The sequence below is a fragment of the Rhea americana genome, unplaced genomic scaffold (assembly GCF_003343005.1).
Source record: "Rhea americana isolate MKP2758 unplaced genomic scaffold, rheAme1 scaffold_13, whole genome shotgun sequence".
Lineage (NCBI taxonomy): Eukaryota > Metazoa > Chordata > Aves > Rheiformes > Rheidae > Rhea > Rhea americana.
In genome coordinates, this window is record NW_028185372.1 from 1,855,125 (window position 1) to 1,879,903 (window position 24,779).

Consider the following 24,779-nt stretch of genomic DNA (forward strand, 5'->3'; position numbering starts at 1 on the left):
CTGCTCCGACAGGGAAACGGCTGGGGAGGCAGGTTTCCTCTCGGCTTCTCTTTTTCAATCTGTTTTACATAAGACGCAAAAAGGAGACCAAAACATTGTTGAATTATCTTCCAAACCTAACTTCTGATTTCTGCCAGGAAAAAGAAGAAATAGGTTGAATTTCTCTGAAAGATTAGTATCAAAAACATTTCAGAGAAGTCTGAATGTCTAAAATACACCAGAGAAAAACATATTGCAGAAATGATTTATTTCATGCCAACTCCTTTACTAGGTATTTAAACATACATTTCAAAAATATATCCAATACATCAATAATTTAGAACACTATACAGAAAAATTTATAACTCAGTGAATTTCAAAACAAAGTATTATGCAAAGACATACTTGTATCATAAGGCAAAAGAAGCTAGTCTATCCATCAGCAGCACTCCTACAGACTGTCCTTGATACACACTGGAGAATGAAGTTCTATTACTAAACCTATAGTTACAAATAAATTCCCTTATCTTCCGTATACTTCCATAGTAATTTCAGGTGTTTCTACAGAAAATAAAGAATTTATACAGAATTTGAGAGAAATGCTAAGCTATCACTCTCAAACTGTTACAATTTACAGGAATATGCCAAATATAACATTATCCTGAAGAAATAACTGAAGGTGCATATTATTATTGCCTGCCCATTACAACTGACATACAAAAAGATAAATTTTTAAGCATGCTGAGAAATACATTCTAGTGCATTTTAATAGAAACAAGAATAAATCTGACTGGGCTTACAATACGATGAAACCGAATCTAATGTAACATAATCAATGATAGCAATTAATACATGAACAGGGGATCTAGTTCAAAGTGCTATTTTGCTGGGAATGCTAGGTTTCTATTAACATAACAAAATAGCGTAGGAGTGTCTTAACTTCAGACTAGACTACTCAATTAGAGGCACAGCTAATATTAGCAGAGAACTGCTGTGAAACTGTACCTTTACCTGCAGAGTTTGTTAGAGAGGAAAAAGAAACAATCTCAAACTTTAAGTTTTACAAATAAATTACTCTATAAAAATTAATCATTTTCTGAATTTCAAAGAAAAAATATAAGTTAGGAAACAACATATACCACAAATAATGATTTTGTTAATGATTAAAATGTATACATTTGACTGTCATGAATATGTCAGATTTCTTTACGAAATCTCATAAAAATTCTTACTTCATAAAGTAATCTCTATTTGGTATTCTAAATGCCCCTCAATTTGCAAGCAATTAACAACAATGAAAATTGGAACAAAATAATGTATTTTTTCATATAACAATTATATTATTCCAAGATAAATTTAATAAAGTACAAATTATCCTTAGAGTAAATCAGAGTAACCAATTTTTTAAATCTTTCATATGTAAAAATCATTGTCATGGTTAGTAAGAACAAATATTGAAAAGACAGCAGCTTTCCCTCATTCCTATTAACACTGTTAGCAATAACTTAATTTACAAGTGTTTGATTGCAAAACAAAGGCAGATTACATACTGTGATTAATTCAGTAGTGTCATTTACAACAGTATAAAGTTGGCTGTTTTTTAACATGTTATCGTACCTAAATGATAAAATACCTCACAGCTCTCCCAAAGTGTCACTACCAGCACACAGCAAAAAGAAGCTTCAACATCTTTTACTCATACTATACTCCCTCATATAGAGACTCCCACATTTCACTGCTGAGAGCTGCACCTCACTTAAGTAAAGTGCAAGGGACTCATTTTCCAATAGATATATTGGAATATGTATATTTTTAAATGCCTGAAAACACAAAACTCCAAATCTAGCAGGAACTGTTAAATTTGACTATAGCTTTTTGCCACCCATAATTTTAAGAAACTCGCTCTGCACCGACATTACTAAAGCAGCTACCATTTTCGTTCTCACTTTTCAAAGTTCATTACAATTTTTATGGGTTCTCTGCACTGGTTAAAATACTTGATATGACAACATTTAAACATTTGTATTAAGCCCGGGGTTTCCTTTTGTTTTGTGTGTTCACAGCTTAAGAGGAAACAGTGTGATAACGATGATAAAATGGAAGTATACCCGAACTGTTCAGTAACTCAAGAAGTGAAATTATAAAGATAACTTACTTTTTAGTTACAAATAAATATGACCATATACTGGCAGAATAAATACACTAACATTCAGTTTTCAAAAGCGCAGTTGCAAGGCAGTTATATTTTATATCATCTAATCTGGAGCATCAAATGTGTTGCAGTAACATTAGTCCATAGTGCAGCCTCTCCTTGAACACGTAATAGCTATTTATTTTTTAAGCTGAGGTACTGTTAAGAGTAGAGCTACAGCAGCAAAGAACTCAGCAAGAGTTACCACAGTCTGGCTGTGAAGTGGGGTAAATCCTCAGGCATTTAGCCTCTAAGCAAGTTCCCCATTATTTATACAAGCAGTAAAAAAACTAGTTTAAAACTAGATAAAGTACACAGCAAATGATGTGCAAACAAACCCCCTATTTCTCCAATGTTCTTTTATAGTTTTGCCCTCTATTTCCTTTTTGAAAATCTTCCAGATTTATATTCACAATAACTCACAATTATTTTTTAAACACACTAGATTAATTAGCCTACTAGACTGCACTTAATTAGAGYAAGGGTAACTGTTAGTCAGCACGGAACACTATAGGCAAAACTCTGGCTTCACTATCAATTCCTAAGTTAAACTSCAGCATCCAGGGAGCTTGTGACATTTGGGAACTCCCAGCACTATCCAGCAGAGACCTCCTGAGAGATTTTAGGGGCTCTGCTGCCCATGCTGGGAGCCACTGGTTACTTCATTACTGCACTGCAACATCAAAAAAAGGCCAGTAGGTTCCCACCCCACATAGGCAGGAATTTCTGCATTAGTACCATACTGCAAAGAGAATTATACAGAGAGCTTACAGCAGGGACTAGCTAGCTTTTGCACATAAAATCCTACCCAAGTTTCCATTGAAAATTCTGTTAGCAACCATTCCACTTATTTCYGAGAGCAGAAATGAGGCCCCACTAAGACTCCATCCAACTCTCTGAAGTCAACAGCACTTAGGTAAGACACTTCCCACGCATTCAGAAAAACAAACATTCCTTCTGTGATGGTCCATCAGCACTGAATTAGATCCCATTGTAGAGACATTTCAGGTGTTAAATGAAGAACTGGCACCTTACTTCATCTGAAGAATCTTACAAAGAAGTTTTTGGGCAAGCAAGTGAAGTATTTCCATTGTTAAAACTTACAGATATCAAGTCTAGGTACAGTCACATGGATGTCCAAGAATATACATAAACTGAGTAACCCAATTCAGTTAAGGCTGAATTAAGGATATTTTTTTCTAAATATATCTAATATAAATTAATGTGTTAACATAATGTTGCTAAAGATCAGCCTGCATAAAAATGTCTCCCATTTTCTCAACTTCCAGTCCATGATGCAGCCCTGATATTTTGATAAAACTTTTCAAATAATCAAAAAACCCCAAACTAGAAAAGTCACCTCTTGCAGGTATTTTGGAAATTACATGTGCTTGGACAAACATGGGCACAGCTGTCATTCACTGTATTCACCTAAGAACAGAACTGACAGTTGTTTAATGTCTCCCCATTTRTTAATACAATTACTTCTACACAAGTAGATTACTTTTTCTGCTTCATAGTGACAACTCAGTGCTCTAAAATAGGCAGATCAATATCCTACAGATAGCACTACCATACTAAATACCACTGATGTACTAAATCAGAGGAGGTAGTTAGAATCCCGTTAACATCTGCTTCAAAAAGCAAAGACTAAAATTAGCAGAACACCTCATTTATGAAAATTTCCAGAATAACCCATTCCTAGCTGCTTAAAGGGCTGCCTATCTTCTAAGTATGATTAAGAAAGAAAGAAAGAAAGAAAGAAAGGAGAGAGAGAGAGACAGACAGAAACTATGCTTTCAATTTTCAACATCACTTTGCAATAAACACATAATAAAATACCCAAGTAGCAAAAATATAAGACAAACTGCTATAAAGCAACATTTTAAGTTAATCAAATTTCCCAAGGTATCATGAGTATGACTACATCTTTTACCTTATGATTAAATTTGAAAATTCATTCAGTTAATTGCAGTTTAAAAATATATCTACACCACTGAAATTAAAACATTTTATATCACTAATAATTGGCATTTTTGAATGGCATTTAAACGAATAAGCATTTATTCTTTTTGCGATGATTTACTGTAAAATACAGGCACCTTAAAAACAGATATGTAATGCAACCAGTGCAGTTGTGACACTAGAAGTGTTTACAAATCTAGTCATKCTATATAGTTCCCTTCTTCTAAAGAAATACTCGTAAAATTTTAAATCGTGCCTGAAACATGTGCAAATTGTAAAGTTTCAGCATTTAATTCAATTTTCACATTACATTTCTTTTACAGCTACAAAACCATTAATGTGCTCAGATTTTCAACTTTTATACCTGTAAAAATCTTAAGCAAGCATCATACCTAGGATAATGTATTCTTGCTATTGCACTTACGCTCATATGATAGTGAAACTCAGATCCATATTCAATTATTTACACATGTGAAAATCATTTATTTGCATATAGCATTGGAAAATAAAAATTACCTTTCATGATTGGTACATATTGCTCCAAAATTTATGCCAGCACATTTTATGAAGAACAGCCAGACATTCAAATTTTCTGCTTATAAAGGATCTGATTCAAAGGCTGCTGAAGCCAAAAAAAAGAAAAAAGCCTTAATTTAATTCATTAGATTCTGGACATAAAGTTCAAATAGAAAAATTTTAGAAAGTGTTTGCTATAATAATTGATATAACTGCACTTTGGCTGCATTAAGATGCTCGCACAACATCTATTTAGAAAAAAAAAAATCCTTCCAAAAAAATCCTCTTCCTAAAACTTACATGTTACAATTCAAGTTGAGCCTTATGTACATTTATCAAGTTTATTCTGTAGTAATTTAATTGATTAGTTTTCTCCTTTTGGTCATGACACAAAAGCCCACTCTGATGCATAACAGTATCTACAACAGAAGCATAATCTTGACATAAGTCGTAGATTTATCATACAGGTGCACTTCCAAAATATAGTTGTTCCTTCATATTCTCTCTTTAAATGGAAATGGTCTTTTCCAGTTCAGTGATATATCACAAATACAGTATTTTTCCAATCAATGAGTAGGTAATAGATTTCCACAGAATTTTCCTTAGGAGTTCAGACATCATCAAATATTCTGCTTCGAGACATTGACAAGTATCTTCCACCAGGCTGGTACCTGTAAAATGAATGTTAAAAAAGAAAGAGGGTCACAGAAAATCAATAGATAAAGATCTGTGAAATCATATCATCCCTACTGCAGTCTATACATAATAGGTCTCTATGAATTATAGGATCTGAAATTCTACTGAATTACTGTTTTCATGAGAATTTGTTAGGTGGTCATTAAATTAAATCTCACATGAGCAACAGAAACAGTGACATGAACACAGGAAGTCTTAAGAAATTGTTTCTCATTCTACAAAGGAAAGAATTTGATTTTTTTTTTTTTGAATAGTAAAAACTTAAAAAAAACCCCACACATCCAAAAGTTGTTTGGTTGGATAATTCTACTGGGTATTCCTAGGAGAACAGCAGTATCTGAAATGATTAAAACAAATGGGTGGATACTTGGTGGGGAAAAAAAAGCTGCCTCAAATCATTAGTCAAATATGCTTTAAATGGATTTAAAAAGCAGAAGTAAATTCCACTACATGCAAAACGTACTTCATCTTTGCAGCAGCTAGTAAAACCCTGGACACAAAGCCAGAACCTAGCCTCTCTATTGCTATTACACTGTCCTAGAATGCTTGTAACCATTGCAGAAAAAAAGCAAAAAACAAACAAACAAACAAACAAAAAAAAAAACAGCTACTGTTTTAACAACTGATGTTACTCTAGTTATTTTCAATTGAATTTGTATTTTATGTGCAATTACTCTTGTGTGAAATGAAATGAAGGTTTCTAGAGGAAGGCTCACCTATGGCTCCTGAAACTTCCTGGCTTCCAACTACGGAACTCTGTGGCTCCAGATTTTCTTAAACTAAAAGTTCAGAACAGTCTACATTGTAAAGTCTGTAAACTTGCACTTGAAAAGGATTTGTCCCATATGAATTATATATGCATATTTATATCTTTGTAGACTCTTGTCCCAATCACTGCATAAAAGTGAACATTTATTAGAACTGCTACACCAGTATCTCTTCAAACTCTTGCTCTGCTTAAAGTGAATCAAATTTTGAAAGGTAGTGGCACTAGATTAGACATGATGAGTTGTGAATATCAACTAACTTCACTGAATCAAYATGTAAAAAACAGTAATGCCATTTAAAAGGATTCCTGAGACACTTTTGAACTGCAGTTTATTTCCTGAAGCTACAAATGTAAGTCAAATGAAATCATTTCTGAATTTTTTTATTCTTAGCTAAGAATAACAGAAATTATAATGCTTCATAAGGACTTTTTAAATGATTTATCATGAAACAGTTCTAAATTGTAACTGCCTAGATAAAATACAGACCCATAAATTATTTCCTTTTCAAACACACACCCATAAATTATTTCCTTTTCAAATATGAGCAGACCTTACCAACTAATGTAACATAGGACTCAGGAAATTTGGTGTTGGAATTAAGCCTTACTATAGGCACAATTACATTGTGCAATGTGAGGACATTTTGTCCAATAGGTTCAGATTTTCGTTTACTTCAGTAGTTCCAGTCGCTAGCTATATTCCTGCAACTATAACACAGCCATTAATACTCAGTTTTATTTTTTGCAAACTTTTGTGATGGTGCTTCTTTAGGAAAATCAAGTGAGCTTTCTGAAATCTTATGAGACATTAAAGATGACGTAATTTGTATCTTTGCAGGCATTTTTCAGTTCCTTCACTTCTGTATCTCAGATTGTACCAATATACTACTTGATATTCAACTCAAATGTAACTCAGACTTTTCTAGAACACTTAAAAGAAAAAAAAAGAAAAAGGAATCCTGAGGTTTCAGTTGGTTTTAAAACATTTCCTGTACGATCAGGGAGGGAAAAGAAAAGAACTTGGTGAGACTCATCACAAAGCTATCATTACTAAATTATCCCACATAGTGGTTACAGGTCAAAAGACAGAAGACATTAATATCCCTTAATTTTAAATAAAACAGATGATTCCTTACCTTCCAGACTCTGATTCAAGAGGGTCATCGTTAATAGAATCTGCATTAAAATCCAAAGGTTCTGCATCYTGGAGGAGTTCTATTCTATCTCTCTCAGTCCTACCATTTGATCGGGTATACTTTGATAGTGCTGAATAGTAAAAAGAGGGAAAAATATTTGTTTGCTATATAAATCTCCCTTAAAGTTTGGTATTTCCACTCACTCCAAGACCAAAATAATATTTCTGTAGTATCRCACTCAAAGAGTAAGCCTGATTTAGAGTACATTCAATATTAAATCATTTCTAGTTGTATGCTTTTTAAAAAAGAGCAAGTTTATGAATTAATGARATACTATTGTTTTGCAATTCACTCTACCACCTTGATTAGGCCAATGCCTACAGTTTGTTGCAGTGTTGGAACCCTACATATTTATGTGGTTAACATTAAAATATAATGTTAATCTACCACTGAAAATTTATGTTTCCAACTGGGGTATAGGGGAAAGTCCACYACAATTCTTTTATCAAAAGCATGTTCAAAGCTTCCACGTGCTTTGCTCTTTTTTTTTTTGTTTTGAAAGCAGTCACCTTGATACTTCTCCTGTCTACTCAGTAAACTTTGCAAACAGCTTTGCAAAACTCCGTTCAAYCTGTCACATTGTTTACTTGTTCAGTTTCATTTCTCATTTGCTGTTAGCTTACAGAAGCAAATAAAATTTATATAAAACATTCACAGAACGACAAATGAACTTTTTAGCAAAAAGTAGGCACTAAAAAAGTTCAACTTTTTTAACACTGTTCTTTTTCAAAAGTTACACATGTAACAATCTAAATAGGCTAGTTTCACAGATGTTATTATAGGAACACATACACATTCACCTAATAGGTTACTGGCTTCACATTTGTTGGTCAATAATCTGATGATTTCAATCAGAAGAGAGAAATTTTAATATAAAACCCTCAACTTCAAGACATATCCTAAATAAAGTCTCTTTGTTGATCACTGCTACTCTAATTGCAAGTTTTACATGTCCCTTCGGAGGTCCCTACAACTGAGACCAGCCAGGATCTCCACCCTAAACTAGAAAGAGAAGTGTTGGAGATGGGAGGAAATTCAAAACTCTTTTCAGGTGGCTTTAATGGGCAGGATGGTACTGTGCCATAAAAAGGAATGTCTTAGCACACTATTCTAAGACAAACAGGAAATTATTTACTGTTACTTACAACAATTAGTTTCATAGAGACAAAGTATTAAAAAGGGAAAAAAAAAAAAAAAAAAAAACTTACATCTATTTGCATTGGTCTCTGAGAAGCTGGATTCTTTTTGGTCTGTGTGAACAGCTCTGCTTCTAGTGGAATCTTCTCTGTTTCCATATCGCTCTTTCCATTCCTGGAAAAAGAAAAAAAATATCAGCTACAAGTAGAGAATGTCACAACAAGAGCATAATTTGGATCAAGAGACACTCTAGACCCACAATTTAGAGCTAACTGGTCATTCATATCAAATTATAAAAGCAATACTTTGAAAATGTTATTGCTCAGTATCTTGATACAGGTAGAAATTTTGCTTTGTTTTTTTGAACTCAAGATATGTCCCTTTACTAACCATATTTCAATAACTATTCTTCAGATGAAAGTTACATTAAACAAGCTACCAATTAAATCTACAGACAAGGTTTGTTCAACTGCTTCAAGTTATGTGAGAAGACAGACATTGCTTTTTTTTGTTTGTTTGTTTCTGCTTCCACCTAGTGGTAGAATGCTAAAATAGCCAGTTGTTGATAGCACAACAAACATTTGGACAGGCCACRTTTACTTCTGCTGTGTTTTCATTCCATCATATAATGTTTTAGCATTTATACTCGTTAACGRATTATCACATGCTACTTTCAGGAGATGGCTTCATTTCTCAACAGAAACTTTTCCAATGGTTCAAATAACTTCAATATATTTCATATTTTCATCTAGATTCCAGCTCATGAACTGGTAGGAACCGGATTACTGTTCTAATTTGTGTCATGAGCTCTAACAGTTCTCAGCTGCAGCAAAATCAAGCACTGAACAATCATGACCCAGTGAAACACTAAAAAGCCCCAAATGTTTTATGAACGAATGTGCTATTTAATACAAACAGAAATTGAGGTTGCTGTTGAAATTGGAATTTCACATTGGAATTGGTTGCTTCACATCAGATTGCTTCAGCATCTACTAAGTGCATCGTGCATTTGCTTCTACTTGGTTTTGACAAAAGTATGATGAAATCTCATAATTTTAGAGCTTATCCCTGCTACCTTTTRGAGACCCTTTATGATCCCTGCTCAACTTGTTTTTTCTTTGGGGGGTTAGGGGGGGGGCGCTGAGCAAGGGATCACAGAAAAGGCCTGCTCAGTATTTGCAGTCACAAGGAACTCAAGGCAAGTACACTTGAGCTTTAAAAGCCCAATGGTTTTAGTTGCAGTATGATCTTGCCTTTCTCCAGACAAGATTTTCCTCTTCCTTCAGTTTGTTCATTTTTAGCATGCATCTTTTGGATTCATCTCTTTGATTTTAACTTTCTGTATTAAATACCCAGTGTTATAAATTTAYGAAAAACTGAAGGTATAGTTAACTGAATTTAACTAAACATCTTATTTGTGTCTCTAATCAGTGATGGCAGCCCTCCTTCTGTCTTAAATTTAACTCCTGCCTCCGAGGAAAAAATAAATTTGTGCCAATTGCTTTCTAATAACTGCACACAGCAAAAGGGAAGTCTGGGAGGAGCATAAAGTTCCAATTCCAGTGACTTTGACAATATCTCATACAAATCAAAAGTGCATTACCAGATACAATAAAAATATTTTTAACTCTGTTTGTGTACTTGCATGAGAAGAAGAAAACAAGGTCAGATCTAGAGATCTCAGAGGTTGCCTAACCTGAGAGGTGTGAACTGTTCTTTTAAAAACAGGCTTCCCCTCACAATCATTCTTTTTGATCGCTGTATAAAGTAAATATATTCTAGATACACTACTGGTTCCTAGGACATAACTTTCAGGTTGAAAACTACATTTTAGTTTCTTCTCAAATAAATATTTTATTCCAAGGAGAGCAGTATCCAAAGAAGAGATCAAGAGCAAACCATGTCAGGATATTCTGCACCCTACAGATTAGGAACCTTCCTAAACTAGATTTAGCAAAAGGATTTATGCCCATTACATAGGATTAGGTCCTTCTCATAGCACACTGAGTAAGATGAGTATGCAAGCAGTGTAACCACAACTATTCTCTCTTCTTTTATAATTAAAATGTAATATTAYCTTTTCTTCTCCCAGCCAAGAGTATTCTGCAAGACTAAACTGATTAAAAAAAAAAGCCAAATAAATCAAATAGGATATTTAATCTATTAAATGCAATCTAACAGATATCAGAGTATATTATTATAATTAGTTAAAAAAATTTCATACCCTTCTTCGATTTTCACCTTCTTCCTGTCTTTGCCGTTTTCTTTTCTCTAGAAATAGAAAAATAATTTGTCTGTAGCCAGACAGAATGAAAATCACTACTAACAGATAAAACATGTATGTGTGTATTATGTATTTTATTTATTTATTTTTAGAAATATCATTAAAATTCAGAACTAACTAGCAAATATTACTGGAAAAGGTGTTCATACAATTGAAAAAAAAAACCCAAAGAGCTGCTTAGCAATCATTATGGAGTTTTCCATTAAAATTCACTGACTGCGGATAATATCTTAGGTCAAGGCAGAACCTCTGGAAACTGGATGGCAAGCATACAGAAACTWTTAGAAACAGCTGGAAATACTACAATGTAGAGAAGAAACTTGAGCATTATCAAACCAAGATCTTTTGCTTAGGTTCYATTTGGTCTAAAAAATGACCCAAAYAGTTTCTGCCAATATCTATCCAGCTGGAAGTGTAACATCACAGTATCAGAGAAATGGCAATCTCTTGTTTAAGAGAATGAGACACACCTCTTCCAAAAAAGAAATACTGCTACAAATAAACCTAGCTGATTTTGTTTTTAATGAACTATGAAGGAAGAACAGCAGTATCACAGTGTATCCAGAGATTTTAACTGCTAAATCTTTACTCAAGAATCACAACAGCTTAAAGTAACTTTAAAGGATACCTTCAACAAAAGACTACTACCACAAATCAACAAGAGAGTCTAAAAAAAAGCTTTCCAAAACAGCAGGTAGTAACAGCTCCACAGGACTACATACTTTCTTTGATAACACTGTAGTTAGCTGAAACTGCAAAAAGATCTTAAGATGAATTTGGAAGGGACAACTGAATGATCATTCCAACACCAAGAAACATTAAAATGAGGTTGTTAATGGTTAAAAGGTGCTAATTATCCTTTATAACAGATTTCACAGGATCTTAGCACCATTAGATTGGATCAGTATCAGATCAGTACTGACTTCAGAAGAGCACCACCTAACTGAATCACAAAACATGCCTCATCCAGTGTCTAAAATTTAGATACTGGAAGAAGTCTGTACTTCGGATGTCAATATAGTCCAATACAGTTTATATAGCAAGSATACAGCTGTAAATTTATTGCCTCACTCTTTTTCAAAATACTTACAAACTATTAAGTTATATGCTTTTTTGCAACATTTTAGATACTTTTAATGCAAGAATGTATAATTTTTTGTAGGCAGAACAGGATAGAGGATCTAATTTACCTCTTCTGATCAGTTCTTTTCCTTCATCAATTAAATCAGATGTCATTTCACTGTCCCCCATGAATTGCTGGAATCCCAGAAGATTCAAACAACGAGTTCCTAAACTGGTGTAAGCAGAAGGATAAGCAAATTCCTTTGTTAATCTACAATGAATAATTTTGATATATCATATTATAATGCAAAATGTAAAATTACTCATAAATCATGAATAAATCAAAGATACAAGCAATAGAGAAGACAGATTATTATACTTATTGAGAAATCAAAAAAAAAATTCAGAACAGCTTCAGGTTCTTAAATCCAAATTAAWGTAATGTAATATTCTTATTAAGGGAGAGGAGAATGCTAACAATGCTAAGACAACTGTTCGCAGTTTTCTCAGATATAATTTATACCTGTGTTAGCTCACCGACTCTTCTCTGCCAGAGCAAACATTATGTCTATTTTGATTTCTGAGTTTTCTGAAACCACAATATGGGAAGCTACTTTCATCTCAGTTTTCATTCAGGAGAAATATGTGGCATACTCTTAAGCTTTCAAATTCCCATCATTTTTCAACTTCTCAATGCAACCATTGTTTTTATTGTTCATGTTTTCCTCTCTCTAAACTGGAACATCTACATCATTTTTAAACTTGGTTTTGTTACATATTTACGCTGAGAAGTGCATTCCTGTACTATGTCTGAACTTTAAGACTGATGGATTTAATACGGGAGACTAGCTTTCCTCAATGGATTTTCATTAAACATTTAATGTTTCATTAAAGATGAATTTTTAGAAGGCATAAGAATTTAAGCAAAGTAACTTCTTTTCCTTCATTTTGCTTCCTTTTCACTATGATATTTAACACCCACGATCATCCTGAACAAGAATTTGCACAGGCCATTTTTTTTGTCACTGACTTTCCTGTTTGCTTTAGGGTTGGGTTCCTCCCTCCCCCCCCCAACTGTATGTCACCTAATCTGAAGCTGAACAGCGAAAAAGCTGGGACTGCATCCTTACGTTATTACCTGTGGATGTGTGCAGGCTATTAACAGACACTCAAGGCACTGAACTACATTCTATGTAACTCTATAGATTACCTTTGACTGAATGGCAATGCAAGTTTGAAGAAGCAGACCCAAATGCAGCCAAATAGGGTTTGCCCAAAGATATCTCATCTCTTACAGTGGTCAAAAGCAGGTATTTTTAAAGAATGTAAGGACAAAGCAAACATATCATGGTATTTTCCTCAAATATTCTTCCAACATCCAACAATCTCTGGCTCAAGAAAAYTGTATTCAATGATTTAAACCACTATGCTTTTAAAATATACTCTGGTAACTGATCAGATATTTGTTATGAATCTGTTAGAAAGTTCATTACCTGATGTTTCTTTTACTGTTTCTTAGTCTATCAGAAAACCTTCCTGAAAACACAGCCTCCTTATGTCAACTGAACTAGCAGAATCTAAATGTTCGTAGGCTCCAAAGTTTGAACAGTACAGACCCCAAAACCAAGAATGAACTTAATGAAAAAAAAATCTATGTTCAGAATTAATAAAGGATACCTTAAAAATATACACATTCCAAGAAGATAAATAATGATCTACAGTTTTATTTTTGGCCTTTTTATTAGTATGTCACAACAACTCAAGTGCTGGAAGAAGAATCTATTCCTAACTGCCGAAATTAATACTTATTAATGCAAACAAATGTGAAGGATCACAATCCCGCAAATTACTTACCTGAAGTATGTGGCAATACAGAGAATGACAACAAGCATTGGATAATATATATAGAATCCATCTGCAATGAAGGACAGCACTCTCATAGAGCCCATTATCTGGAAAAAAAAAAAATCCACTAGTACAACAGTAAATTTTACATACCCTAGCTATATCCAGAAAGACAGTGAACGTTGCTTTTTTTTTTCCACAAATACACATTCTTTTGTAGTTTCTGAAACATAGGTAATAATTATTTAGACAACTATTTAAAGTATTACCACTACAGATCTATTTTAGGCAGCTGACCTGGAATGTCCAGCTATAAAACAAAGCTCACCTCCAGCAGCGTGTTCACTCTGAGGTTTCTAAGATACCAGATCTTTTTGCCTCACCTGATACAGAATCAGTTCAAAATTGTTGGGAGTTTCACATGCTGTAAAAGGAATCTCCTGACTAAGAATTTATTTTCCAGTAACAAAGGGAAAGGTGACTGACCCCCCCACAGAAATTAGTTGTTCAGTTAAAAATCAATCTCATAGTTTTCAGTGGCAAACCAGTTTGCTCTCGATCCATAAAAATACTTCATACACTAAAGCTAGCAGATGYGAAAGCTATGAGGAAGTGAAGAACAGCTTGCTTCCTTCAACGTAACACTATTTTCTTAGCATAAACAGACCAAAGTAGAAAAATTGAACTATTTACAATTACTGTGAGTAGCAATCAGCATCTAAACCCTGGTCTATAAGTGCTCTACCCTGTTTAATATTAGTGAACCTCTGGGCAGGGTTGGGGAGAAGAATCTGAAGCTTAATAGATCTTAAATGTCTCAAAATACACTTCCTCTTCTCTAAATCACACAGAGCCTCAAAACTACATTTTCTGTACTTACTGACGTGTAAGCAGTTGGCTGAGTGTTTTTATGAGAAATTGTTGCATCCATATGGGTCAAGCCCAAAAAATTCAGACATAATGGTGGAGTAAGACGGCAAAATAACCTGTATAAAAGTAAGATGGAACAATGTTTAAAAACAATTTATTGTATTAAAAATATTAATAAATGGTAACTAGATACAACATGGGTTAATGATGAAGAGTTTAATGGGATTCATACCCATACGATCATAAATGAAAGAAAATAAAAGTTTAATGAATATTTTTAATTATTTGACAGAAAATCTGTAAAATATATACTATGTACTCACATTCCACTGAAAAGGAGACTGTAAGCATCTGTCTGATGATGTGAAGCTAAGTAATAATAGTTAAACACACGGATCCTGAAGACAGTAGAGTAAACACAGATACTTAAGAAAAAGATGGTGAGAAAACAGGCCATCTGGGAGGGAAAAAAAGGCACCTAAATTTAGAACTCTACTAAAAGTTTTAACATTTATAGCTTGTTTACAACAGGTTGATTGTACAATTTTCTATTCTGAGACRGAACAATAATAGGAGCTCTAAGAGGGTTTGTTTGTTTGTTTTAGTAATTTAATTCAGAAGTATTATTTATAACATCCTGCACTTCATGTTAGTGAACACAACTTACTGTAGGAACATGTATGCTATTTCCTTCTGTTATAGAAATTAATATAATTGCCTTGGTAATTACTGCGATTCATTTGGCATTTTCTTCCCATAATAAGAAATAAAACAAGTATTTTAAGTTCAACCTATTTTTTAGCATACTGAAWTTTTTCAGTCTAGCTCCTTTAGTGATAAATTTGAGCACCCTTATGCTAACCACACCTCCCAAGGCTGAATTTTTAGTCAGTAACAAATTAATATTTAGGAGAGAGAGGCTGCATACATAGTTGATTAAAAACGTATCATATACAAAGTCCAAACGTCTAAGTTCCAAGCTACTATTTCACAAATTATTCCACATATGTACTACTCAGCTCAAGTGTCATGTAGTAATGGAGAAGTGCAAGAACCTAAAAAAGGGGGACCTTCTCTGCAGAAGCCAAATTTGGTGTTAAGTATTTTAGAGGCCTTCTGGAAGTTGACAGCTTATTTATGGAAACTTATTTTAAAATCAGCATAGTCTGCTATTATTGTAATAACAATCTAACTATAAAGATTTTTGTTGTGTAATTATCTCAAACTTACCTCTATGTATATATAGTTGTATGTCTTTTCTGCCAACTGTATGAAAACTGCAAATAGGGATAAAACAGGTTTTGTGCTGAAAAATGTGCACTCCGACCACACAACAATTACAGAGAATGTGGCCAAAACGATTGCAAGAACCCTGTAAAACCATGGTCGTAGAAGACATTCCCAGTACCACTCTGGAGAGGGAAAAGACACACAAACACACAGACACAGACATAACCAAATTGGTTTATGTAAATTATACAACCAGAAATGGACCTGCCTTACCAAACACTTGYCCTTAAAATTAAGGCTGGAATCTGTGGCGTCATTCACTCAAATTTAGTGCTTTTTCTGACACCTAGAGATCTGGCTCAGCCCTAAGGAATCAGTTGGAGAAGTGGGGRAAAAGAGGGTGGGATTTGGGAGGCAAATTTTGCAAAAGGATTTGGCAGGGAAGGTGGAGACTAGAACTCTTCATTTTGGGCCAAATTATTGTGGGTGATATATATTGACAAAACCTAGCAACAACCCACTGCTAGCACACAACAAACTAGAAATTAGAACAGAATGAGGAGAAGACACCTTCTACGAAGATACACAAGGAACTGCATCTACAAATATTTGGTATAGGATGGACAAGAATCCTTTCCTCCCCTTTTAATAGAAGAGCTGTGCCACCTCAGTAGTCTCACAAATGTAGAAGGTAACCATGATCCCCCAGCTTAGAGTTTCTATTTTTCCTCTTTTAAGTTCTAAATTTTCTATTGATATTACAACATGCAACTGTTACTAAGTTTGTAGAAAATTTATGGTCAAAATCATGAATCGAAAATTGATGGCTATTTCATCACAAACACCTGAAGATGTACATTTGCTTCCCTCTGTTATAACTGAACTATTTACATAAAGCAATCTAATTTTCTTATATAAAGGCACCAGTTACTCATGTATGTACTCAAAATCTGCACGACAACACTTACCAACAGTTGGTGTGTAGAAATACTGAAAAATTTTATTATCCGATTCCTGGGATTGAAAAGTATGAACAAATTGGCGACTTGCGCTGGTTTCGTTTTTTGCCACATCTTCCAGGTAAAAAGCTTGTTCTAAAAGAATTTGCCACTGGACCTGTGTACGACGATGTCTCTGTACTGAATAAATTACCTATAGTAAACGAATTCCAAGAAATTACAGTTACAACATCCTTGTTGCAAAGACGACTTGTAAAATCTCTCAAAAATTTGTATGCTACAGAACTGCAAAGATTAATACTGTAAACTCACCAAGAACAGGTAGCTAATTCTCTTAAGAGATAACGTAAGAGGACTACAAGATTCCTGAATTTAAAAGTTCTCTCATCATAATCTATCCAGAGGTCTGTTGACATACTAAACTTCTATGTTTTCTCCCATGGCAAAAAGTTTCCAGAAGTAGCAATCCCAAAACCCACTATACTAAGCCTATCAGGCATCAAACTGTATTTAAATTCTTAGTTTGACTGTCATTTATTCTCACTACATTAGCATAAATRGGGCATTATCTCATTATCAACACACCTGCTTGTGAAGTTTGACCAAACTTTTTTCACTTGGATAACTGTTCTGTCTTTCATCAAAATCTTCATAATCATCCATGTTCCTTCCCATTCTTTCCTGGTACTCTGTAGGACACTGGAAGGTAAAGGAAAATTGACTGGAATATGATGAAGGGGTAGTGAGTGCTCTTTGTTATTATTTTTAAGTATTTTGGACCTTTCATGCAAGTTAAATGCTCACTCTAAATATGAATTTTCCTTTTTGATATCAGTAATTGTCTTCCACCAGTAGAAGAAAAATCCGTATTTTCCTGTTCCAGAATGATCAATTTCTGATTCTCAAATACTRCATATCTCAGAATACAGTATGCAGATAAATATGTACACTGTAAGAAAGCACTGCATAAAGAATTTCAGTTCAAATGTGGCCAGTGGAAGTTACAAGATGCCAATTAGAGATTTTAAGTTAAGATAAAGACAAAGACAAAGAATTAGTTACCTTTTTCAATATCGTATCAACACATTTTCTCAAAGGGTGATTATACTTGATACTCTCATTTACTTTACGGACTTCCTGTTCATTAAAAAAAAAAAAAAAAAAGTTGCTTCACTATATTAAATAGATAAAATAAAATTTTACAAGAGCTCCATCTTGTGAATTTAAGCAACAAGGATCAGAGACTAGTAGCGCATCTCAACAGAAATTCTTTGAAAAAACAGCAAACCATTCTGTTCTAAAAAGGCACCCAGTGTAGTCAAGCAAATCCAGCTTGGAAGCTCTTCTTAAGATTCCAGAAACACATTGGGAGCAGAGTACACAAGACAACATGCACAATCTGCACAAACACTAGCAAAACAGCTGTATGCTATATAACCAAGTATCACTATGGAATGTTATTATTGATCAATATTACTCCAAAGGGCTCAATATAATAAGAAACAAGGGTTGTTGAGTTGCCATGAGATATAAATTCTTCAGRTCAGGCAATACTTCTCCCTTAAATTTTATGTAAAACCTAGTATTATTAAGTGGCACACTATGATGATACTCTCGAATTACAGTTACTTCACAGCAGCTTCATGCTCCTTAAGTTTTCTTGATACAAATGCTCACCACCACCAGGAAATTCAGATATGACTAATGACAGTCTCCACTGTTTACATTTCATAGTGAAAGCTAATTACTAACCTCCATAATATCCTCTAAATTCTCCTCTGCATCTGCTTTTTCGGTCATCAGTTTGGCAGCTTTGAAATAGGTCTTCATGAGAAGATAACCCCGTTTGGCCCCATTCCAGTGAGAACGGGGAATTTCCACCAAACCATAACCCAAAAGCAACACAAGAAGAAAGAGACCCCAGGTGTTTGCGGCTGCTATCCCAATAGTCTGAAGTTGGTTCCTAAAAATACATACATAAATAAATAAACAAACTAACACCTCCTCCACACACACACACACACACCTGGAAAGGGTGGATATGGGGCTAAACTCTTTTCAAGAGGATGGGGCTAAACTCTTTTCAGTTGTCCCATGAGACAGGACAAGAGGCAATGGGCAGAAATTGAAGCACAGGCAGTTCCGCCTGAACGTGAGGGGGAATTTCTTCACTGTGAGAGTGACGGAGCACTAGAACAGGTTGCCCAGAGAGGTTGTGGAGTCTCCTTCTGTGGAGATCTTCAAAGCCCACCTGGACGTGGCCCTGTCTAACATGCTCTAGGTGACCCTGCTGAGCAGGGAGGTTAGACTAGATGATCTCCAGAGATCCCTTCCAACCTTGCCAATTCTGTGATTCTGGAAAACAACCTTGAAATATTTGTGCACCAACAAGGTGGGCTGCACAGGAACAAGCTCAGTATCATCTGTAATTCTGCTTGTTCAGGAACAWTCTATTACTTTGTCACATTTAGAGCTGCTATGATTTTCCATGTCTCTCATGCTTCTGAAAGAGGCGTAAGTTCTTTTGCCTAAAATGCCCTCTCTGGAGGGGAAACAAAAAGGCTTGCTATCAAAAGAATCTTTTTGCTTTAGGAAACAACATGAACTTAGCAAACTTACTGAAACAAAGCATCACTACAAGAAACAGCCTCTTTCAGAGCCCAAGATTTGTGTTCAGCAGCAGAAGTTGAAAGCAACTAGACAATACACAGTAGTGTCTACTACTGTGTAGAGCATAGAAGACTAATAGCAATGGTACAAATATCAATGATTTTGACTTACCGTAAGGCCTGTGAACAGAATCTACATTAGACAGAAGTGCTACACAGGAAGTGCTGACACACACTTTTTGAACAGTGTTATTTTCAAAACACTGAAAAAATTTTAGCACTAGGCTTTGCAAATGCCTATTTATAAGGAGAAAAAAAAATTGCTGCAAATATAATTTGCAATCCTACAATCCTATATATCAACACCAGAAAATCCAAAGGGGAAGGGGGGAGGGGAGTCAAAAATTCCTGTCTATAAAAAAGAAACAAATTCTCAAAGTGCCTAGAAGAAAAAAACAAAACAAAACAAAAAAAAAAAAACAAAAATTAAGTTTTTTAAAAAGACATATTTCATCTACAAGAAAATATATCTGTGATGATACATTTTACAAAATATTTCATGTAAGTGCATATAACATTGTTCTTACCATTGCAAATTGAAGTTTGGGTTTACAGCCACATATATTAAAAATGCTCCAAAAATCAGCAAGTAAGTACCATAATAGATTGCATTCTCGATCAGCGCAGTTTTAATCTTCCCAGTAATGGAGAACCCTCCTGATCTAGCATATGATTGCATGAAAGGTAATAGAATCCTAGGCAAAAAAGCAAAAAAACCCAACAAAAATCAGCCAGACAAAAAGTGTATCAGTGACAAGATATCAAGACAGGGCCTTTAACTTAAAAACTCCCAAGCTTCTAGTAAAATGTGTTAATTATCCTGTTTTCATTCTAGATACACTGGTCTGATGGCAAAYCTTAAACAAATTGTAAATAGAAACAAGACAGTTAGCTTTACCATAGAAAACCTCTTTATCAAAAGCTGATCTTCTTGATTGAGCTACAAAGATGATAATTTGATGATAAGCTATTCAGAAACCACATATCGATCTAAACCAAAAGCATGATATTCTGTTTTCTGGAGCAAGGGGGTGCTACCTTGCCTAAGTCTTCAGATCCTCTAAATACATTTGAGATACCTYAGCAAAATAATGGTCATTCATAGAACCGCATTCTATGCACATACATCTTAAGRAAAAAAACACCCTGCAGATGAGAGTACTGCTAGAAAGAGAGACTTTATGCATTTTAATCTTTAGCAATATAATTTTTACACTAATGTGATCAAGAGTAAACTCAGAGAGATAAAGTACATGAAGTTGGGAATGGAAAAAAACTTCTGAACAGTTCGAAATTATCTTCTGCACAGAGGCCCCAGRGAAAAATATGCATTTATAAAGCTGTATCCAGTAAGTAATAAGTAATATATGTGATTAGACAGCTTTGTGGAATAGTGATATATAATCTTAAGGAGTACAATAAGACTGCTAAGATGTTACAACTGCATCATAGTCTTTGTTACATTTCTTTGCCTTACTTACCACGTTAAAAACTGTGACGTCCAATACACCACACGCCAGAAAATCGGCATAATTCCATTAGGAATATAACTCCATGGTTTGAAACATTTTTGCTTGCTGTAGTAATGTAAGACAGTTTAATATTAGTTGTAGGATGAAGAGTACAGGAAGTACTTTTCTATAAATTCCCCTAKTCAAAAAAGGCTTTGAATATGGCTAGCACGTAATACACATAATACAAGTCAGTAGTCAACCATCACAAATACACCTCAGAACAGAAATAATSAATCACCATTAAAAATATTTACTATTCTGCTTGGAAGTTTGAAAACTTTCAAAGTTTTAAGATTTGAGCAGCAGCAACACAGCATCTACTCAATTATTAAGTGGATTTTTCTGTTTGGCACACTTAAGTGATCTATTTTAGCAAATACTCATCAGCATCTTCTAGAACTACAGGTTAATGACTGTTTGAAAACTATTAAATAGTTTTAAAATCATGTATTTATATAGTTATGTTTAACTAACACACAAGTGGTCTTAAAGAAAGGTTAAGTGTTTATTCAGCAAGTCTGGTGTTTCCCAGATTTTCCATGAATAAACAACATCTGAAGAGCCTCCACTTTGGGGTAACAGAATCTGGCAATACTTCATGCACACATTATCAACTGACATCTTAAATGCTCTAATCACCATGCAGATATCTAACTATATTGCATTTATCTACAAGATGCAGAAATAGCAAATGRAGGCTAAACAGTGAATAGCTACAGGAAGAGCCCCCTCTATCAGCCTACATTCCCCTAAATTTRGGGATTATTTTCTTGCTGCCAGAAAACAATTAGCAGCCATTGTTATTTTCACAAAATATCATTCAGATAATGGTAATTATTTTATACATGCAATTATAATAAGCAATAATATATGCCGCTTGCACTTAATACAAGTCTACTAATCTCACTCATAAGGCATAAAGTTAGATATTCAGACCCAAGGCTTTACAAAGGCCTTTACTCAGGGATAACCAAGATTCTTCAAAAAGTTTCGTTCTACTGCTTTAACAACAAAATAGAGAAGAAATTCAGTAGAAAATTGGGGGGGAAAAAGATCATAGCATTTAGAAAATCAATTTAAACTAGCACTATTAAGTATAAATGCCTAACAATAGACACAGATGCATTTTTATTCACCTTCTTTTCCCTTATCCAATCTTCAAATGTCACACCACACAGATAATGCTTCTTTATTGGGCTTAAAAACACAGAACTCACCCAACATTAAAAAAAAAGAAAATTATAAAATACTTCTTTAAAAATAGTCTAATGAAGAAAACATAAAACTTATACCTTGGAGCAAGTGTAACGTAAGAGCCGTTATTTTCTGGAGGGCTTGAGTTAACAGCAAGTTTGCAGCGATTATATATAGTCTATAAGACAAGTAATTTTATATCAATGACTAGAACAAGGTAAAATATTTATTTAAAAATAACAAATTGCATTTTTGAAGACATTTCTTGCACTCCAGTTTTACATTTGAGAGTAATTAAACTGACAAAAAGCAAACCCTCAAATAAACATACAATCTGCAGGGCCAATAAAAGGAAAACTGAAAGTCTTTTTATGTTGTTCAAATTAAAAAATATATACTATAAACAAATGGAAAATTAAATTTTAAAACAAACTCTAGTTTACTTGTCTGATGACAGCATCAACAAAAATAAGAAAAATAGCTGTAAATAGAGAAACTGTCAAGCTAAAAGCAGTAACAGTATATAACAGTATACATTCAAAAAAATCCATTTTTGTTCAAAATTTCTAATTTTAAAGTGTTTTGTCTTCTGAAATTGTGAATTAAGAAATGYATCACACACATTTTATTTAACTAAGTAGAAAATCTTAGAAGTATCTCACCGTGCTGACATCCAGAGGCAGTATAAACACAATAAGAAAGCAGAGATACCAGGCCAACAAGGTTGCTATGATCACCAGCCTATGCTGTTTCTTAAAGTCTCCATATCGATGAAGTAGGAATAAAGCCAGGAAAAAGACAAATACTATCTCAAGGCCCAAAGCTGCACCACTCATTATTGATCGTTCACTCCAGCCACACAACRCAGCTCAGTTAAGGAAGTGAATTATAACTGTAAGACAAGAAGACATTTCCTACATTAAAACCTCTGGAAGAGACTCAGAGCTGTGTAGCAGTCATTTACTTAAAACACTAATAGCGTTTTCTAGTTCACATGAAGAGAACTTTGTTCAGATGAAGCATGAGATTTTCAGTAAGGTGATCTGCAGAAATCACAATATTGTGTCATTTCAATTCTGTCATTTTAGCAATGTACTATGACAACTTCTCTTAATCTTCTTGATATAGAACAGATCCAGAAATCAAATCTCCATCATTGAATAAGGCTATACTAACTTTTAAGACTGATATAAATTTCAAAAGAAACTACACTCTGTTCTTTTTTATTCTAGAAGAAATCAATTTATTTGGAAAAAGCCAGATGAAAGTTTTAAGATAAAATGTGTTTCTAGAAAGCTACTGAGAAAAAATGTTAAAGGACAGTTTCTCAAATATGCATTTAAATCTTCTATTCACRATTAATAGAGCACAAAAATAGGTTAAGTATATGTTAGTCTACTGCTGATGTACCTTTTTTTAATTTGAAATTTCATGTAATAAGAGGCAACATGCTAATTGATTCATCTTCCCACACCACTTCTGCTCTTCTTCAGAAGAAACAGAGGTCTGCATTCATTTGTTATTAATACCATCATGGTATATTTTTGTTTTGCTCACCCTTTGGATTTATTGACTTTGTATTASAGGCAGGGCTGTTAGGAACGCCTAGAACTTCAAACAGGCCTGCTATTACGCAAAGAGCCAGTTAGCTGCATAAAACCTAGTTTACACAGAATCAGTCAAGGAGACGGCTTCTGTTGATCACCAGCAACTGATTTGACCCTGAAAATACTGGCAGACAGCATAAAGACTCAACCAGTTGTTAGCTTCTGTTTCTCACACGTGCAGATTACTCAGTACACAAACAGCTAGAACCATCTCTTTAATCTCTACCATACCTCTTTGCCATGGAATGTTTCTGCAAAAATAAGCCACCTGCAGCAGGTCTCTACTGCTTTCTTCTAAAAAGAAAAAAAAAGACAATATTTAATCATAACAAATAATGCAAGTTTATGTGAATTATTATCTATAAAATATTTCTAGAAAATTAATTGCTAAAGGTTTCTCATTCTAAAGAATTTCCAAAATGTCAAATATGTCAAGTGTATAATCCTGGTAAGACAAATAAACTCACAAAACCACTCCATATCGTGCTGTAAGGATCATTCCCTAAGATAAAATTGTACTTTCAATGCATTCAATTTTCACTAGAAATTCACAGATTTAAAATAAACACTACTACCAGAGCTTGCCTCAATTTACTTCTAAATCTCTTCAAAGTTTGTTGAAGTAAACCATTTCATTTACTAATCTTTCAGTATAGTGCTTAGCAGACAAGATAGGTATGAGAGAACTAAGCAGTGAAAAATGTTTTATTTCCAATTAAGTAGCCCTAGTTTGTGACACCGGTATTTCCTAAAGGGCACAATGGGCAGTAATTCTGTGRTATCTCCCTGAAGATTTACCATTTTGCTACTTTCACATTTAATTCTCAAATGGTTAAAGCAGTTTGGCAACTCTACAATGGCTTTTATACAGCATTTCATTTTCTGAAAGTAGCTTGAACTACTTTCTTATATCTTATCAAAGATGTATACATTTTCCTTTTACCTTCTCTCACACACTTAACAGGTTTACCAAATTATTAGTATTTCTATCAGGTCAAAGCATCCCCTTACTATCTGCCTGTACTACATTTTGGCTAGCTCATTTGTCAGTCATGAATCTTGGTTTTCTAACCTGCTGCTGAAAAACATATTCTAA

General features: G+C 34.1%; 1 protein-coding gene across 3 annotated transcripts; it reads right to left on the minus strand.

The window, feature by feature from the left end:
• Positions 1–230: 230 nt before the first annotated feature.
• On the minus strand, positions 231–23,979 carry LMBRD2 (LMBR1 domain containing 2). 3 transcript variants are annotated; one of them, XM_085326315.1, is made up of 19 exons: positions 23,915–23,979; positions 22,739–22,968; positions 22,175–22,254; positions 20,850–20,945; positions 19,896–20,063; positions 18,452–18,662; positions 17,762–17,836; positions 17,285–17,398; positions 16,709–16,892; positions 15,741–15,922; positions 14,834–14,967; positions 14,521–14,626; positions 13,650–13,747; positions 11,924–12,027; positions 10,674–10,720; positions 8,521–8,623; positions 7,253–7,382; positions 6,064–6,126; positions 231–5,322 (listed from the first exon to the last, which is right to left on the minus strand). In XM_085326315.1, exons 2-19 carry the CDS (start codon positions 22,910–22,912, stop codon positions 5,262–5,264), a joined length of 2,130 nt encoding a protein of 709 aa, XP_085182441.1. In that variant the 5' UTR covers positions 22,913–22,968; positions 23,915–23,979; the 3' UTR covers positions 231–5,261. The 3 variants fall into 3 exon arrangements, with proteins under 3 accessions (XP_085182441.1, XP_085182443.1, XP_085182442.1); XM_085326317.1 differs by lacking the exon at positions 6,064–6,126; XM_085326316.1 differs by lacking the exon at positions 6,064–6,126 and having other exon boundaries at positions 11,924–12,066.
• Positions 23,980–24,779: the final 800 nt, after the last annotated feature.